The 18,591-nt window shown below is 35.0% G+C and overlaps 1 protein-coding gene across 2 annotated transcripts in view; it reads left to right on the top strand.

The window, feature by feature from the left end:
- The window catches only part of FMN2 (formin 2), a 148,799-nt gene that overhangs the window by 24,085 nt on the left and 106,123 nt on the right, over nt 1–18,591 (top strand). The window contains exons 3-5 of one of the 2 annotated variants that reach the window (XM_051615772.1): nt 4,112–4,259; nt 6,147–6,155; nt 9,871–9,932. In XM_051615772.1, the coding sequence (XP_051471732.1) occupies nt 4,112–4,259; nt 6,147–6,155; nt 9,871–9,932 (219 nt within the window). The remainder of the gene's footprint in view (nt 1–4,111; nt 4,260–6,146; nt 6,156–9,870; nt 9,933–18,591) is intronic. The other variant, XM_051615773.1, reaches the window with a different exon arrangement.

The raw sequence follows: 18,591 nt of genomic DNA, 5'->3' as shown, positions 1-18,591 counted from the left end.
CCACCTTTCCCATCTCAATACACATGGTCTCACTGTACTTTTTTTTTTTTTGGTCAAAATACTTCTGGTCAGATTTTTTTCCCCTTGATTCTTACATAGCTAGTTCATGTTTTTGCTACCAGTCTGGACAGATGTGTATACATTTATTGCTGTTTCAGCTTCATCTCCTGTACCTCTTATAAAGCATTTCGCTCAGTCATCATCTTTGCTCTTCAAACTGGAAGCAGATAAACAAAGCAAAACAAGTTAGAAAAAAAATAACCTGGAGTGGTGTTGAACAGAAGGTCTTATTACCTGCATGTATCCAGGAGCAACACAGCTTCCAAAAGCATAGGTTCAAGGTTGTACATTGTGCTTGTACAGTGGGCGGTAAACTAATCTTTAATTCAGTCTGTGGCACTGGAGAGAAACCTGGTCTTTTTGTGTGAACAATGTGTGACCCCGTTTCTGGAAGCTCAAGGTCCACCAGTATGCCTTCTGATGTTGACTGCAGGTCTGGCTCATGGCCCAAGTTCTGGGTTCACCAGCCTTTTTCTATATGGCATTTGCTAGAAGCCCTTGCTTTAAGTAGCTTACAGTATTGGCTTCCCTCTTTAAATGTTACCAGAAAAGCTTATCTTGGCTCAAGTGGCAAAGAGCATGATTCATATTTAATATATTATGTACTTGAGATCTAACACTGTGGTAGTCAAGAATGAAAACTTGTTACAAAAAGCCATTCGTAGTGCTTGCTGAGGGCTGGCTGGGAAGAGAATGAGTTAAACTACAGACCCGACTCTCTATGGCTCTATTCTAAATGTTCACATCTATAAGTGGTAAAATGTCTATTGATTACATACCATGAGATCCTGCAGGCAGCTTGCCTCGCCCGTGTGTGAATGCTCTGCAGTTTTAAGAACCAGTGGAAAGTGCTGTGTAAGGATGTGTGGAAACAAGAACTCCTCTTCACATCATGTTTAGTGCACTGGGCTCAGCGTTAAGCTTTCAATGTCCACCCAGAAATGAGTCTGAATAAACAGGACTGGGATCATTCTTTACAAGGAGATACATATGTTTTTTGTTTGTTTGTTTTTCTTTAAAAGAAGTGCTTTAAACACTAAATAGTGAAGTCTGAGCAAGGTGAAGTGGAAATTCCAGCTTGATCACGGTAAGAGTATTCACTGGCTGTACTTAAAATGATGTCTAGTAAAAATTGCCTCTAAAATGAAAAGATTGTAGAAGAATAAGTTGGATGTGGAAATCCAGGTTGGTGGATGTTATTACAGTTATTAGTGGAAAAAAAAAAGGGATTTTTTTTAATTTGGATTATTTTGTTTCTGTTGTTTGAATAGTACTTCAGCATCATAGAATTAGCTGCATAGATCTTGCTTCAAAATATTCAAATAATCATGCTGATTTATGGCATTATAAAATTTGGAAAAGGAGAAATGAGATGGGTTAGTATACTAGATAAAGACAAGGTAAAAAGGATTAGATTTTGGACAGTATCTTGAGTGAGTAGAAATTAGGATGTTCAAATGATTCATATCTTCTGGAGGGCATGAAAGCTGGGGCACAGTTAATCTTTTCTCATTTAAAGTGTAATTTATGGGCTATCAATTCGAAGTCCAGACCTTCAGAGTACCTGTCTGTCATAAGGGTTTTTTATGTTTTTAAATCACAAATAGCCTGCAAGTAGTCTGAGTGTAACTGTTGCTAAATACCTTGTTTATATGTTGAACACAGATTTTGGTTGTTGTGCAAGTCCCTTCAAGGCAAGTTACATTTAGCTCTGTAAATTTCTTTTATGTGATGTGTCTATTCCATCATCCTTCTCTGTGTTGAACAGTGAAAGAGAGGAATACCAAACTAAAAAACAACACAAACCAAAAATACTGTCTTTTGTACTTGCAAACAAATCTCCAGTGCTGGGTTACAAGTTGCTTATAGAGTTGTGTGATGTCTTAATTTATAACTGTTCATAGTTTATATGCTGTAAATTCTATCAAGAAGAACATAGGTACTTCATATTTTATTACCCTCATAACATATCCCATCTGTTCAATAATTCTGAGACATACCATGTTTTGGTTTTTTAATATCTTAATTCAGGTAGACTAATTGTACTTTAAAAAATGCCGTTAAGCTATTATAATGTACCTTTCGAGAATTTGCATGGTGAAATACCACATTCAGGAATAGATTAACTGTTTGTCTTCCTCATTCATGCCAATATTATTTACAGTCTATTGTCTTCTGTCTTACCCAGTAACCCTACATGTAATCCCGCTAAAAGCTGACTGTGTTTACCTAGCTAACTCTGTAGAGCTGGTTCTTCCCTGTATTCCCTGGGCTAAGTAAGGTAGTAGAGTGGGCTAAAAAAAATTTGTTCTGCTTTGCCTTGATGAGTTGAATCTTACCTTCCTCTGTGATTTTGAGATTTGGATGGTGCAGAAGCAAGGCAAAGAGCAAAATCCAGCATTTTTATTTAGACAGTATGTACAGCACTGGCAGAAACACAAAAAAAGATATCCCCTAAAAAAATGGAATTAGACGAAGGGGGAAAGTAACAACTTACTGTAAGAACTTGTATTAATCAAGCCTGCTTGGATGTTCAAATGCAGTAGCATAGTAATGAGAAAAGAACAGGCTTTTCAAGGAACACAGAGTTCAGGGCTATGTAAAGAACCTGATTGATTTTTGTATTAATTGTTTTATCCTTTTTTTTTTTTTTTTAACTTTTATCTAAAGTCTGTGTATGTGGCTGCATTTTTGCTGTCTTTTGCATGCTGAAAAGATGTAATGAGTTTCCTTTGACCCTGATTGTTTGAGGCACCCTCTCTAAACCAAAACTTTTTACTTTATATCCATCATTTGTTCTAAGTTGTTCTCGATAGAATATTATCGCTCATCACAATATATTTTTAGGCAAGCAGAAGTTTAGTCACATGGGATAGTGATTATCCGCAAAAAGTATTAAATTATTTTGCTCTTCCCTCTGCATGTCTCTTCAATGTTGACTGTGTAAACTTAAAAAGAAAGTTTTAATCTAAAAATTAAATATGCAGCAGTACAAATAAGTTCCCAGTGTTTTACTCGGGCAACAGCGTGAATGAAGTGTAATGAATATGATATTTGTAAGAAGATGTTACTGTGTGATAAGACTGTATTTTCATTCTGTAACGTCATATTTCCCCCCAGTTTCTTAGTACAATATTTGCGTATTTCTAGATCACTTACTAGGATACTCATGTACTTGCTGTAATTGATTTCTATAGCATTTACAGTATTATAAAGGTTTAATAACCACATGTGCATGTTGATTTATACTGGGAGTAATAAAAATAACTACTTGAATTTTGGTTAGCTAAGATCTTTGTTGGCTTAAAGCATAAGTTTGCCCTAATTTTCATCAGATAGTCTGGATGTCTCCTACTTTTAGTAAATAAATCACACTCAAAGGAATTGAGTAATAAGGATATAATCTGATTTGAGCCCAGAGGACTGAGAATACTTTTAGCTGTTGTTTGTTGTTGTTTTTTTAAATTTTATTCTAAGAGCAGACCCACCTTTTTAGCTGCCTTTCTATGAATATGGATATAAATGACAAAACAAGGTTGCAAAGAATAAATATCTCAGTTTAATTTATGCCAAAATAATCCTGCTTATTTTCCTTGCTTGATCATTTGGCGTAAAAAAGTTAGACTGTGAACTGAAATATTTTTTCTCTAACCTACAAACTAGCCTAACTATGTGAAGAAGTACAGTCATAAGGGACAGAATCTCTTATCTCTCTAAGGAAAGAAGTGGTGAAGAATTCCTCATGCTTAAAAAAAAGTGTTGGACTGTATCCTAGCATCTGATTGTGCTGTAGTTAACTAAAATAGTAGATTTTCTATCTATAATGAGGTAATTTCAAAACTGAAATATTAAATTATTTTAATATAGATTTAAATCCTTGTCAGGCGATGAAGAGCATTAAAAACAAATCTGCCTTACCATAGGAGTGGATATTGAGCTATTTGTGTTGGAAACAATGGCTTTGATATTTTGAGCTTGTCTTTCTATATGAACTTCTCAACTTTTTTTTTTTACTTTTTTTTTTTCTCTTTTTTTTCTTTAATAACCACAGCAAGACCAGCTTTATACTTGGGCTGCAGTTAGTCAACCCACACATTCATCAGATTACATTGAAGGAAACTTTCCAAGGAAAATTCCACCTGTGTGGCCCCCACCCAAACCTCCAGATGAAGAACAAAGACTCAAAATTACGGAAGAAGGTATAGTTCTTGGACACAGACAAGATATATGTCTGGCATGAGGGGAAGCTGCTGTCTTTTAGAATCTAAGATATAAACTTAATGTCTTAACTTCTAACACTTGATTTTGAAGATCTTGGATTAACATCAGAAATAATGTTAGCTAGTACTAATCTATGAAAAAATATTAAGCAAAAATGCATGCTTTTTTTTAACAACCAAGATGTGCAGTTGACATATGCTGACTAATGGATTTTACCAGCTGTTGTGACATTCTTTTCCAATATGTATACCTTCTGAGCCATGAAAGATAGGTAGTTTTCTTAAAAATGTGGAAAACTTCAGAAGACCACTGGTGATGTACTGAAAGCTTTTTGAGTGGTGTAAGGTATTCCTTTGTGGATTTAGCAGATCCCTGCTGACAGACAGGTAGTAAAAAATTATCTAAATACTAAATTGAGGTCTCATTTAAAATGCCAGTTTATTTTAAAATTTGTGAAGTTACTCTACCAGCCAAATTTCTAAAACCTTTTGCATACTCATTAAAAGCTTTGTTGAAACTGAGAATTAAAACAAAAGCCTTTGTAAAGCAGAGACATTTGGAAGAGAATTTCAAACCTGTTTTCTGTTAGTAGTGCTGATGGGTAAATGTCACAGGTTCTTGGAGGCTTAAATATACATTAGTTAGTATTCAATGGCTCTCAACACTTTTATACTGCATTCATCCCCATGATGTCCATGGAGAGCCACTGGGTATACTCAAATTTTCCATTTCCCAACAGTCCTTTTTTAAAAAAATAAATTGCTCACATTTGAAGAATTAAGTCATTATTTCAACAGATCTCATTGTATTGCTTGTAGGCTTTGGGTGGAGTTAATTTCAGCTTTGCTTCTCTTTGTGATTGCTCTACTGCTTCCTCTGGAGCACAAGCCAAGTATTCCTTACATGGACACCATTTATCATGGCAACACTTCACTTTTACTGATGTCACTTATTCCAGTGTTAACAAGCGATGCCAACAAAAATGCAATACTGCAAAATTATTCTGTTTATGCTGTGGCTTTTACCAGAGCAGCTCTATTAGTGGCCTAGGAAGTGTTTCTGCATCCATTTCACTGATGTAATTCAGAATGCAGGAAGCTGCAGTACTGGACTGTTGGGCTAGTCCAGTTTTGGACTAATGTCCTAGTATTTTATACTGTATTCAATGAAAGTAGTAGAATTCCTTGCCATGTACTCTGAGAGGAAAGGTGGTGTTTTTCAGATTGGACACGTAGCTAATGGATGTATGATCAGAACGTTTATGAACATGTTTTGCACTGGAAAAACAAAGGGGCAAATAGTTTATTATTTTACTTTGTGGTTTAATCCTGGCAGAAGCTGATGTGAGCTAAAAACAGTTTGGTTATTCTAAAATCTAGGAAAGCACTGATTACATAAAATAGGTTGAAATCTAAATATTTTTACTGTTTTTACCATTTGGAAGAGTATTTCTCCCAAAAGTATAAAATTAACAATTTTAAATGTATCCATTTTATATGTGGTTTGTTTCCATCCTATGTTGTTCTATTTAATATTTTACCTACTACATGGAGGTAAGATGTGCAGTACTTGTCTATTCCTTATCACTGCCTTCTCAAAAAGTGCAAAAATATTAAGAAAATTTTAATTCAAGTAAAATGGACAGTCGTGGATTGTGACTATTTTCAAATGGAACATAAGTAGTTCTCAAAAATTTACTTGAAGAGCTGACACTTATTATTATTATTGAAATTTTGCTTTTTGATGTGAATTTGCAGTGTAGGGTATGGAGGGAATAGGAAAAATTATAATTGCTCTGAATATAATTCAGGCAGATGAATAATATAACTTTTTCTTTGATTGTTTGCATGCTTGCATTGTGGAAGAATCTGGAGGTGAGTGATGTTTCATGTGAAGCCTGAAGTATAAACACCTTCCCCAAGATTTGTAACTCAATTATCTTATGTGTATGCACCTTTGAATGTTGGAGCTGGCAAGCATTTATAAAGGATTTAAATCACTCTGGGTGGAGTAGCAGTATTTTGCATTATATGTAAATATTGCTGTCTGGATTAAACAGATACAATATTAAAATCAGAGACAATGGTTTACAAACGAAAAAAACCCAAAACATTTTATATCAAAGTATTGATCCAGAGAGGAATGTAGCAGGATATTTTATAAGTAGGGTCTTTATTTTTATTATACACGTTAGCATGAGGACAATACTAGACCTTCAAGTTTCAAGTAAGCAAGAGGAAAATCTGCAAGGTCTTTGTTAATCTGTTTCTAAATTAGAAAAGTAATTAGTAACCTGTTTAATGTGTGCTCTGTCATGTGGAGTGTTGTGGGGTGTGAGGAAAAGGGTTGGGGTTTTTTTGTGTGTTTTTTTGGTCAGGTTGTTTGGGATTGGTTGGTTTAGTTTCTTTCAAGTTCTTTTTTAGGCTGACTATTAAAAAGCTGAAGTTTGGAAATACTTAATATGAATTTGGGTTCAGGTCAGGACGTACTTATGCCAAAAAACAACTTTTAGTCTGAATTCAAAAAAGTTTTTGGACAAAATGAGTCAATATCATCAATAAGATCAGCATATTTGCCACTGATTTTCTATCTGAATACCCAAAATCTGTTCCTGTTGCTTCTTATGGAGAAATCATGGCAGTACAGTGAAGTTGTCAGTGACTGGAAAAGGGGAAAAAGAACCACCATTTTTCAAAGGGAGAAAAAGAAGACCCAGTGAAATACAGGCCTGTCAGTCTCACCTGGTGAGATCATGGAGCACATCCTCCTGGAACTATGCTAAGACATATGGAAAACAAGAAGCTGAGTGGTGACAGCAAGCATATCTTCACTAGGAGAAAATAATGCCTGACAAGGTTCTGCACCTGGGTTGGGACAATCCCAAGCACAAATACAGGGCAGAGAATGGATTGAAAGCAACTCTGAGAAGAAGGACTTGGGGGTGCTGGCTGATGAAAAGCTCAATATGAGCCAGCAATGTGTGCCTGCAGCCCAGAAAGGCAACACTATTCTGGCCTGCATCAAAAGAAGCATGGCCAGCAGGTTAAGGGGGGGTGTGATTCTCCCCCTCAACTCTCTTCTCGTGAGACCACACCTAGAGTACTGTGTCCAGCTCTGGCGCCTCCAGCACAGGAAGACCATGGAGCTGTTTCAGCATGTCCAGAGGAGGGCCATGAAGATGATCAGAGGGCTGGAGCACCTCTCCCATGAAGACAGGCTGAGAGAGCCTGGAGAAGAGAAGGCTCTGGGGAGACTTTATAGCTGCCTTCGACTACCTGAAGGTGACACGCAAGAAAGCTGGGGAGGGACTTCTTACAAGGGCATGTAGCAAGAGGACAAGGGGGGGAATGATTTTAAGCTGAAAGGGGGTAGATTTAGATTAGACATTAGGAAGAAATTCTTTAATGTGAGTGTGGTGAGACACTGGCACAGGTTGCCGAGGGAAGTTGTGTATGCTCCCTCCTTGGAAGTGTTCAAGGTCAGGCTTCATGAATGGGGCTTTGAGCCACCTGGTCTAGTGGGAGGTGTCCCTGCCCATGTTTGGAACTAGATAATCTTCAAGGTTTCTTCCAACCCAAACCATTCTGTGATTCCTTGATTTTACTCTGCCACTCCCACACCCCAGCCCATTGCCTGAATCTAATCACAATAGGGTATTTGAAATTTGATTATTTTAATATTTTACTGTTGATACAGTTTCACTTAACATAAAGGAAAATGCAAGCATGCACACACTAGAGCCCAGTCATCCTGTCTCACAGGTGATTGTCCTAACCATCTGAGCAGAGACTCAAAGATTCTTCAACCTCTGCGAAAGGAAGCAATCCCAACATGCTAAATCCCTGTGTAGGTTTACACTCAGAAATCTTAGTTAGTCCCTTTAACAAAACTAGGCTTGTCCAGACATTCATTTATTTTGCTTTATGAAAAATGAGGAAATAAATGTTAATTTCAAGTATAAGGAAGTGTTTAATTTTTCATATAACACTTTTTTCCTTTCCTTAACTTTTTTTTTGTGGTGTTGGGGTTTAATTTTGTTTTTTAAATTTGCTTAACAAAGATAGAACCTTTTAGTTTGTTGCAAGCAGTTTGTATTTAGTGAATTTTGGTAAACTAACCTTAGTTATCTGCTCATATCACCCTGAACTCAGCTTATATTTGGAAACCCTCCTAGAAGTAAAACTGTCTGAAGTCAAAATAAGCTAGACAATTCTGTCAAATTTTTAAATATTGACAAATATATAGGAGCAGCCTGTTCTTATTTTTTTAAGAACTTTTGAGTAAATACAATAGTTAATTCCAATTTGAATAACAAATGTTATTTTCTAAGTTGTGAGTATACATGTCTTATCTAGTACTAGAGCATTAGCAAAGAATTTAACCTGGGATGAGCAAAGATCAAGTCAATCTTCAAGTTTTCCTCAACCACAGATGAATCTAAAATGATGTACACAGGGCTTGGGGAGATCACCAGTGTCCAAATACTAGTGAGGTTTTCCTGGTTTTGCAAATTAGTTGAGGTGAGGTTAGCCAAAATGTTTCTATTCCAGATAATTTGTAAAACAAATATCTCAAATGTTTTTTCCTCCATTTAAAGACAGTAATTAAGTAAAGGACTGCTTAGATGTTCATTAGGATTCTCATTAGTTATTCAATAGTAGAAAACAGTCGAAGAAGACTACTAGAATGAAGTACTGTTGTTTCATTTTTTTAATGTAAATGATTAATGTGGTCAAACTACAAGAAGTCAAATTAATGCTGGTTCTGTGCCCAAAAGAGAAGGTGTGGAATTTTGTACAAAGGTAGGAAATTAGTTTTGGGATCTCAGCTTGAATGTCCCCAGTTCTGGAAAGTTCTGGCTGTACACTTAGACAACAAGTGTACAGTCGCAAACCATCCTTCTGTAAGGCTGAGATGCTGTAGACAGTGAATAACAAAGCTAGGATGAAACTGAGGTTTTTCAAAATGTATTCGCAATACCAAGGCAAATTACATTCAAGGAGACTTTTAAAATGTGAGTTTAGATCACTATCACTATCTGTCCTATTGAGGAAATCTCAAACATGGATGGTAGGGCAAAGGAGAGCCATATGAAAATGACAACAGACCTGCCAACAGTCATTATCCTGCTCATAGGTTCTTTTTGCCTTTTGTGAACTGCCACAATCTGCACACCTTAAGGACAGAAACGCTTCTTAATGAGAAAAGATGGGAAGAATAAGGATGAAAACTTATTTTCCGTGGCCGCCTATGGAGTGTATATAGTATAGCCACAAGTAACTATTTTTCCTTGAGTCAGAAATGTTGACAATGAGAATGAACTTCTTTCAATTTTCATATGCTACACATATAAGTAATATTAAGTAATAATAAATACATGGCAAATTGAGATCAGGCTGGCATGATTTATGCATACAACCTGTTAACTTAATTTTAAATGGATAATTTGGAATGTGGGACAGTTAATATTGTTTTCTTTTTAACTCTACCATCTTTTAAAGAAATTGTAATATGCAATTTAAAAGAATAATGATTTTTTTAATACATAGAACTTTCAAAATCTGTATCTTTTTTTTTTTTCAAATTTAGAGGTAAAATCTACAGTTCTAGAAACAGAGGAACAGCGCACAGAAGATTTTCAGCAGATACAGGTAAGATTCTAACAGAAGTGTTTTGTCTATCGTTTTGTAAAAAGACTAAACCCAGTACTTTAGGCTTTATTGCAGTAGTTTGGTGTACCCTGTGTTCTGAATGCAATCATTAAGAAGTGGATTTTTTTTTTCATTTTATTTTTGTTTCAAACTACTTACAAGCTCCATAGCATATCTGGTTGCAGAGATTCAAGGTTCCTGCCTGCCTAAAATGTTTTTTTTACAAATGTTATTGTTCACTCAGAAGTAAGTTAAAACTTGGTTCTGAAGCTCTGATGGTGGTACTAAGGAACAGCAATAAAAATCTGTAAAAGTCCATGTGAATAACAGGGGTAGAGATTTTCTTTTTTCCCATTTCTCCACTGAAACTTATAGGTGGTTGGTGAACACTTTTAAGAGTACCATGCTGGACTTCAAAAGGAGATTATGTAACACTGCTACAGTGGAGACTTAGTCTGGGTTGCTCAACATAAACACAGTCTAGGTTTATTTTTTTTCTATCACCATGCTTGTGATATTCTTCTTTACATGTGGTGCAGTTTGATGGAGTTGAGGAACTTCAGATTTTGTTTCCTCTAAAGACTTGATTTTTTTTTTTTTTGGTGAAAGTTTCTGTTAGAGATCTACTCTCTTTTATTCTTTGTCTAGTTTGTCCATAATTTTTCCTTCTGCAGAAAGCAAGCATTGGATGAAGATAGCCAAATAAGTGATTAAGTTTTTAAGATGGCTTTTTTTAGTCCAAATTTCTAATTTCTAAAAATTACAATTAAAAAAAAGTGAGAACCAGGAGATGTGCTTGCTTTTAGTGCAGGAATTGCTAAGTAGAGTTAAAATAAGAAAAAATTACAGCCATGTCAAATCCTGGAAATGTGAAAGAGGAGCAACAAAGTCTACTTAGTCTTCCCTGGTATGAGCAAAGTAAGCTTTGATAGGCTGAACTCCTTTAGAGAGGGAAGAAGAGAAAAATTGACTGTCCTAATTTAGAAATTCCAGCCTCAAACCTGATGTTTAGATTTTACAGCTCTACTTTTGTGCAAGAGCCAATTTCCTTTGGTTTGCACCTGATCTTTTGTGATACCCCTGAAATTTTCCCTTCATTTTAACTTACTTTTCACATTTGTTAAATTTGGTTTACATGGTGGGTAAAAACAGAGACTTTGCAGAAAGATACAAAAACCAACAAAAGTGCAACATTTTATAATTGTAAAAAGAGTACATGAAAAATAGTGTTTGGGTAGTAGTGGGACATCACAGAACCAAAAATTTGAAGTCATTTGGAAGTCGCCTAAATTCTTTGTTCTCCTATATGCCTTATTATAAACATAATTTTAACTTTCTTCTTTTTGATAGTTTATGATAAGTGCTTATTCTGAGTCAAATCACAACAATTTAAAAAGAAAGCCCTCATTACATTTATTTAAAGGTCAGCAACCAGATATAATGAGGAGTTCTTCGTGACATTGATAGTGACTGGTCTCTGTAATCCTGTCTCAGGAGATTGTTTTGCCAGCCTGTTTCAATTTCTAGCAGTCTGGTTATAAGATAGTTTACACTGAATATTTAAACTCTTTTTACAGTGGAAAAGCTTACAATTAAAAAATTCTTCTGCCTGTAATGTTTCCATCTCAGTTCACTTTGGTTTAGTTCACCCCATTTAAAACAAGAACTAATCCCTCTACCAAAATTACATGCCTTCTTCAAACACCGTGTACCTCAACTGGTAGTAACAACCGGGCAAAATTTGGTGGTTCTCGGGCACTGAAGGCAGATCTATGCTGCATGAGCTATTGCACTTTCCAACAAAATTGTAGAGAAGCAATTCTAGCCTTAAAAAACTTAAATTACAGGACACATTTTGCCATGTTGAATATACTTTCCACTTTTTCAGTATATTAGAAGTTCGACTCCTTTGAGTGTCTCTTCAGATTATTCTACTACCACAGTTTGCTGGTAATCCCTCTCTCACCTGGGACCTCTTTTCTTACTGTAGTCTTTAACTAGAAGTTATTATAGCTCCTTAGGGTAATAACTAAGTGACATTTGACATATTCCAATTTTGACGCTTAGTAATACAAGAACAAATATTGTGAAATTCTTTAAGACAAATATAAAATCAGTCTATTTAGAAAGTATAACATATTGGTAGGATTGGGATTTACTTTTCATTATTATAAAATGTCACAGCTAGACTTCATCTTAGAAGCATGCATGCTGCTCTGAACTCTCTTAGATGAAATTTCAGAAGGATGATTTTTTACAGGTGAAGGTAAGATAGAGAAGGTAAGATTAGTCTGAAATGTTAAAATTATTCTACTACATAAACAAAATTGATAAAATTAAAAAGCAAGATTATTAAAACCTGTTTTATTTTGATATTACATAGCTTTCACCGGATTGGAGGCAAACTGTAGATGAGACTGGTTTACAATTGTGTTCAACAGAAATTGGAGGAGAATTTGAACTCTTGCTTTATGTACTCACAAATCATGTTGTGGTTGTGGCTTTTTTTACACTCCGTCATTTATTCATTCAGAACCCTGTGGTCCTGGGAACATGTGACACTCCTATTCTGTCCCTTCACTGCTTGCTGAATTACTTTTTATAAGGAAGAAGAGAAGGCTTAGGGAAACAATGAACAATTCTTCTAAGACAATTCTTTTCCTAAAAAAAGTACAATTGCTAAAGGTACACATTTAGGTAAAAATTAACAACAAAAATGTATAATATAGTTGCAAGAATCTACTTTACTCAATTGTCTCGCTGAAGAAAGAAAGGAACCTAAATGAAGCAAACGTTTTTGGAAGTTTTCCAAATTAGCCACATGATAGTGAGGAGTGTATCTATTGCATTTTTCAGAGTAAATACTATAGCTAACTGATCGTCTCTGTGGTGACAGATAGAATTGAATATATTGTTTTAAGGACAACTCAATGTGTATACTTCCTGAAACATCATGCTAGAAGACCCCAATCACAGGAGGAAAAAAAAAAGGTGAAAAAATGCAGAGGTGTAAATCTGTTCTGTTCTTACCTTGCAAAAAATAAAGACAGGCTTGCAATGTGTAGTGTACAGGAACTTATGTTCTAATGGTAGGTCCAGTGTATAATGTTAGTATTGGGATATCGTAGCTTAAATCAGGTGAATATAAGGAAGCATATGTAGGCAGATAGCATTTTCTTTCTAGCCTTGAGAATAAATTTTGCTTTATCAAAAATGAGCAGAAAGGAAACAGTTTGTGTGAAATGAGATTATAGAAACCTGGCAATAGACTTTGCTGGGGTCATAGGAAATGCTGAAATGCAGAGCATTTCGCTCAGGCAATAAAGGGGAGCTTAACTTCTGGTGAACTTCACTCCAGGACATAAATGCAGATTGGATATACCATCTTTACAAGCCAGGGAAGGTTTAAACTAGATATTAGGAAGAATTTCTTTACTGAAGGAGCAGTCAGACACTGGAACAGACTGCCCAGGGACATGTGGAGTCACCATCCCTGGAGGTATTCAAGAAACATGTAGATGTGGCACTTCAGGGCATGCTCTAGTGGGTGGGTTTTTTGTGGCCTGTGTGGTGGTGTTGGTTCTGTGGAGTGTGTGGTTATGGGGCTTTTTTGGTTGCTGTTTGTTCAAGTTGGTTGTGTTGTTCCCTCCATCCTCCTCCTACCCCAGTTGTACTAGGTGATCCTAGAGGTCTTTTCCAACCGTGAAAATTCTGTGTTTCTATGATCTTGTCTTCATTGAATATAGTTATTATGCAGAACTTTGCAATTGAATTGATGGAAATATCTTTGATTCTTAGCATTAGAACTTACTCTTCAGTTCAAACGTGCTGCAATTTTCAGGTTTCTATTTGGTTTGTTTCTAGAAAGCCTAATAAGCACTAATAGTTTTTTTATGTTCTATAACTATAGCAGATGATGAATTCCACTTTTAAAAATATGAAGTGAGGTTCTCTGAGTTGAGACCTCAGTATAGCTTAGAGTTTGTATTTTCCATTCTATTCTTCTTCCTATGTGACTAGTAGCTGAAATTTGTGATTAAAACACTGTTTTCTGATTATGGCCTAAGAAATCTCAGCATTAAGGAAGAATGACAACGCAAGCAGAAATGTTATAATTTAGGGACGAAGTGTTTAATTAGAGCCTGAAAGGCATCTTAAAGAAATCGTCTACTGAGCCACTAGATGGCAGTTAAGTATTTTTGAACGGACTGTCGCAAGGCACTTTTAAGTTATTCCCGGGGGTCCTGCCGATACCCTACAGTGAGAATATTAATTATACATATATATATATTTAGTGACAAAGTGGTGGCTTTCTGGTAGTTAATAAGCTTGGCTGTAAAAATTATGTAAAGCTGTGTTTAATCTGACCAAGATTTAGTAATTTAAGTGTGTCTCAGATTAAAAAACTGTGTCCTAAAAATAACAAAAATCCCAAAACATTAAATGTTTAGAAAGTTCTGTTCTGTCACTGGCAAGGTTTGTTTTTTCTTTTAAACTAGTGAAAGGAACACAGTTAGTCTACAAGAGTTCTGGATTACTGTCTTTGTAGTGATTATTTAAATGTTTTATTGCTGAATTATCATTTAAATAAGATGTCAAACTTTCTGTTGTGTATGAAATTAATTTCTTTGACAACAATCCTGAATCTTCTCCATTTATTAATGATGAGGGAGAGATTAAAAGAAAAGGATAAAATTGCATCCAACAATTTTTATCAATTAATTGACATACATACAATATAAATAATACATTTCATGTTTAAATAAAAATAAATAAAGGAGTATAAGATGTCAAGCCTGTGTAGTAGAAAAATAAAAGCATTTAATTCTCAGAACAAATGTTAGCATTTTGTATTATACCCAGACTTCACAATACTTGGATTGACTTTTGATGTTTTGCTTGAAGGCAGTGTTTGCTTCTTTAAAAGGAACAATACATTGGTATAATTTTCAGTGGAGTGACAATAGCACATTTTTGCACTCTTCCTCCTGGCCATGGTGAGGCTAAAATTTGTTGTGTTCTAATCGGTGTACTTGATGTTAATGTCAAGATGAAGTTTTATTTATATGCTCATTTAAATTTGAAATGCTCTTTTATTCTCTTCTTCCTCTTTGATACGTGTAATGCTACCTCAATTATAGCTCTGAAATAACAAAAATCATAGAATAATTCAGGGCTGAATAGGCATTCGGATGTCATGCTGTCCAATCCCTTTCCCATTTGCACCCTCCCTCAGGCAAGGCCAGTTTAAATGTTTGGTTGTTTATTCTTAGGTTTTTTATCATTTCCAAGGATAGCTGTGTGATAGTGCTAAAATGCACTTCCTGCTTTGCCTGTGTTTCTGCTATGTTTCTGATGTGTTGTTTCAATAACAGCTTAAGGATAATAAAATATGTGCTATTAAAGCACATACATATACTATGAGTTACTTGTAAGTCAAATACTGCATACTTGCAAGCATTGAATAAAATTCTACAGAAAGTTCTGGTTGAGTTCAAGTGATTCATCTGGGTTCACATGTTCTACATCAGACTTTTATGATAATATGGCGGAACATAATATACATTTTTACATCTAGTAATTATGAGCATTCTGCATTTTACATTTTGACTACGCTTTATACTTAGACACATGAAGACAGACTTTTTATCATTTTGGGCACAACTTCTTTGAAAAAGTAGCACCAACCTTACTTTCATGCAGTAAGAATGCCTAAACAGTGTTCTAGAAAATTCTATCCAATGGAAGTTGATTTAGGATTTACAAACTTGGGAAAACAAGGAGAATTGAGAGTAAAACTGAGAAACCTATTTATTTTAACTTGGTGGCACTTAAAATCCTTGCCCATAATGTGAGAGACTTTCTTGTTTCTCAAGAGGTGAATTTTGTATGGTATATGACTCTTTTCTGTCTGGGTGATTCTCAGCACTTGTATGTTTTTTCTCTTCCATTTACAATGAGCTGCTCGTAAAATACTAGCAGAGTACTGTCAGTAATCTGAGGAAACATCAAATAGAAATACATGATAGGCATATACATACTGAAAAAGCAATTTTAGATTGCTTTCTGTTTTCTCCTCTTACCTCTCAATGGTCGGATGAAAATATAGAGCAGAGCTGTATTTATTAATATGCAGGTTTTTTTCTTAAATTCTCAAAAACTGAAATAATGTTTCAGACAAAAAACTATCAACTCCCCTTCTCCCAAATTTGGTTTAAATTTGATTTAGAATTGAATTTAAATTGATTATTTCTGTATGAAATTCCCCTCACCCATTGGAGAACAAAGAGTTTTTGTATATTCAATGGTACCATACTGTATTTGGATAACATACAATATTTTGGGTACTATATCTGCCTTCCAAACTTTTTTAAAAAGACCTTGCTAGAAATTGAAGAGAACAGATGAAGAAACCATATTAAGTACATAAGAGCAGCACGAAAAAGTGTGTATAGATGCATGTGTGTGTGTGCATGAGTGTATGTACAGACATACAGATGAAAGTTTCATGAAGTGCTTGTGTTTCCAAAGCATATCTGTTCATCAAAATAATTTTTTTTTCTTGTGCTATTCCTAGCAGGACAGACTGATCTTATTTGTCAAATTAGCTAAAACTTTTTGAGATACTTCATCCAGTCAAAAGTGAGCCTTGTTTTAAAGATTAAGTTTTTCTGTTTCTCTTAGCCTTAAAGATCACGTGTAGATCCTGAGAATTTCCACAGAACCCTGTGTGAAAAATGCTTTTCTTAGTAAAAATTAACATTCCTTTAACTTAGAATTATCAAAAACAATTTTAAAAAAAGGCAAAGAACCCCAACCAACCAAAACCCAGAGAACAACCATAACCATGTTATATTGTCATGCTTGAATGAGATCTTAAAAGTAAAACTGAGAACTTCTATTCTTTGGATACAAAACAGATTAACTGGTTTAACTTCTACTTACAATCAGATCAAAATATAGTTATCATTTGGTTCTCCTTTTTAAGTTGGTGTAAGTAAAACCAGCAAGATCACTTTTTTTTCTCTTCTGTATTTTTAAATATATATTTTATTTGTTCTCTAGATAATATGTCAGTAGGTATGTTCAAAGGCCAAAACTACTGATAAAAATTAACACGCATATTCTTGAATGTTAATTTGTTTTCAATATTTAACTTTTTTTGAAGACAATTTTTTTCATGATGGCCATGATAGCAAATGTTTTTAAATAACCTCTCAAAATGTAAAACTAATCTTTGATTATTTGATTACAATTGATAAACAAATACTTTACTTTTAATAGAACCTTGACACTTTCAAAGGGATGGAAGAGCTGATTGGCCTCCAGTCGCCTGCCTTCAGCATGTTTGTGGATACATTTGTGAAGACTCTTGATTCAATTTTTCCAGCCTTTTTCTGTCATGAGTAGTAGGTTCGTATTTCAGTGTAGTGAAGACTATTTATTCCTTTCTACAAAGATTTATTCTTACTGTGTATATTTTTTGCTGCTTATTCCCTGCTGGAAGCCTGAAACAAAAGCAACATGTGAACCTCCCATTTTGTGGTCTGGCTGAACTCTTGGATAAAAAGGGCAAGGACTGGGTAGAAGTATCATACTCTGGACAGTTGCTTATTATGATGTGACAAAGCTCACCTGGAAAATCATTACCCTTTTTGTTCTCCAGTTCTGGACCCTCAGGAGAAGAAATAAAAGGCATTCTGAGTCCTTCAAATTTAGATAGCTATGTTCACGTTTTGAGCAATAGAATCCTTACTGTTATTTCTAGCAGAAAGACTAGTATACTTTCTGTATATAAAGAACACAGAAATAATAATAGAATGAGATAGCTTACACAGTGACTACTTCCAGGTTGCTGGTCATTATCAAGTTGAACCAAAAATAAGAAAAGGCCTGGTGTGAAAAAATTAAACTCCTTTCTCTAGTATGCCAATGTAGAAATGTTCAGAGTGTGCCAGCTTTTATTTTGTGTTGTAACAGAATGAGATAGATGGTTGTCTTGGCCTAGATACATACCAAAACTACTCAAACCTTTTGGACTCATAGTTAAAATACTTGAAGAAAAAAGCAGATGGTAGAAGAAAGGAAATTACTATCAGTGTGTGATAGTCACTTCAATAAACTGTCTAAATATTGAGCAGAAAATAAATTGACAACAGTTTTAATCCCAACATTTAAGAAAATCTGTCACTCCTAAGGCTCTTACTGGATTGCTGGCATAGGTGGCTAGGTTTCATTTATATCTTCAACTGCTGAAGGAACCCAAGTGCAGCTAATTCGACTCTTACCAGTCTCTTTGAGATCAGCAACAAAACACCTTAAAAGCATGCAAAACAAGGTTTTATTTAAAAAGCTGAACCTCTCTTCTTTTTTTTTTTTTTTTTTTTTCTTATGGCCATCCTTGTTTACATAGTTATTTTACCCTGGGTGAGTGACAGAGCAGTTAAACCAGTTTCTGCATTAAGTAAAGCTATGTGAGGGGTAAGCCTTTTTAAAGTCTTTATAGTTTTACTGCTGTACTGTTTCAGGCTTCTCTAATATTTACTATTTGCTAGGAGAGAAACCTTCAGGACTTTTATTTTTTGGGGGGGAGGTTGTTGTGTTTTTGCTTGGTTAGTTGATTTATTTTTTTAAAATAAAGGAGATCTGAAAGTTTTTG

The sequence above is a fragment of the Apus apus genome, chromosome 3 (assembly GCF_020740795.1).
Source record: "Apus apus isolate bApuApu2 chromosome 3, bApuApu2.pri.cur, whole genome shotgun sequence".
NCBI lineage: Eukaryota > Metazoa > Chordata > Aves > Apodiformes > Apodidae > Apus > Apus apus.
This window is presented reverse-complemented; position numbering and strand designations above follow the sequence as displayed.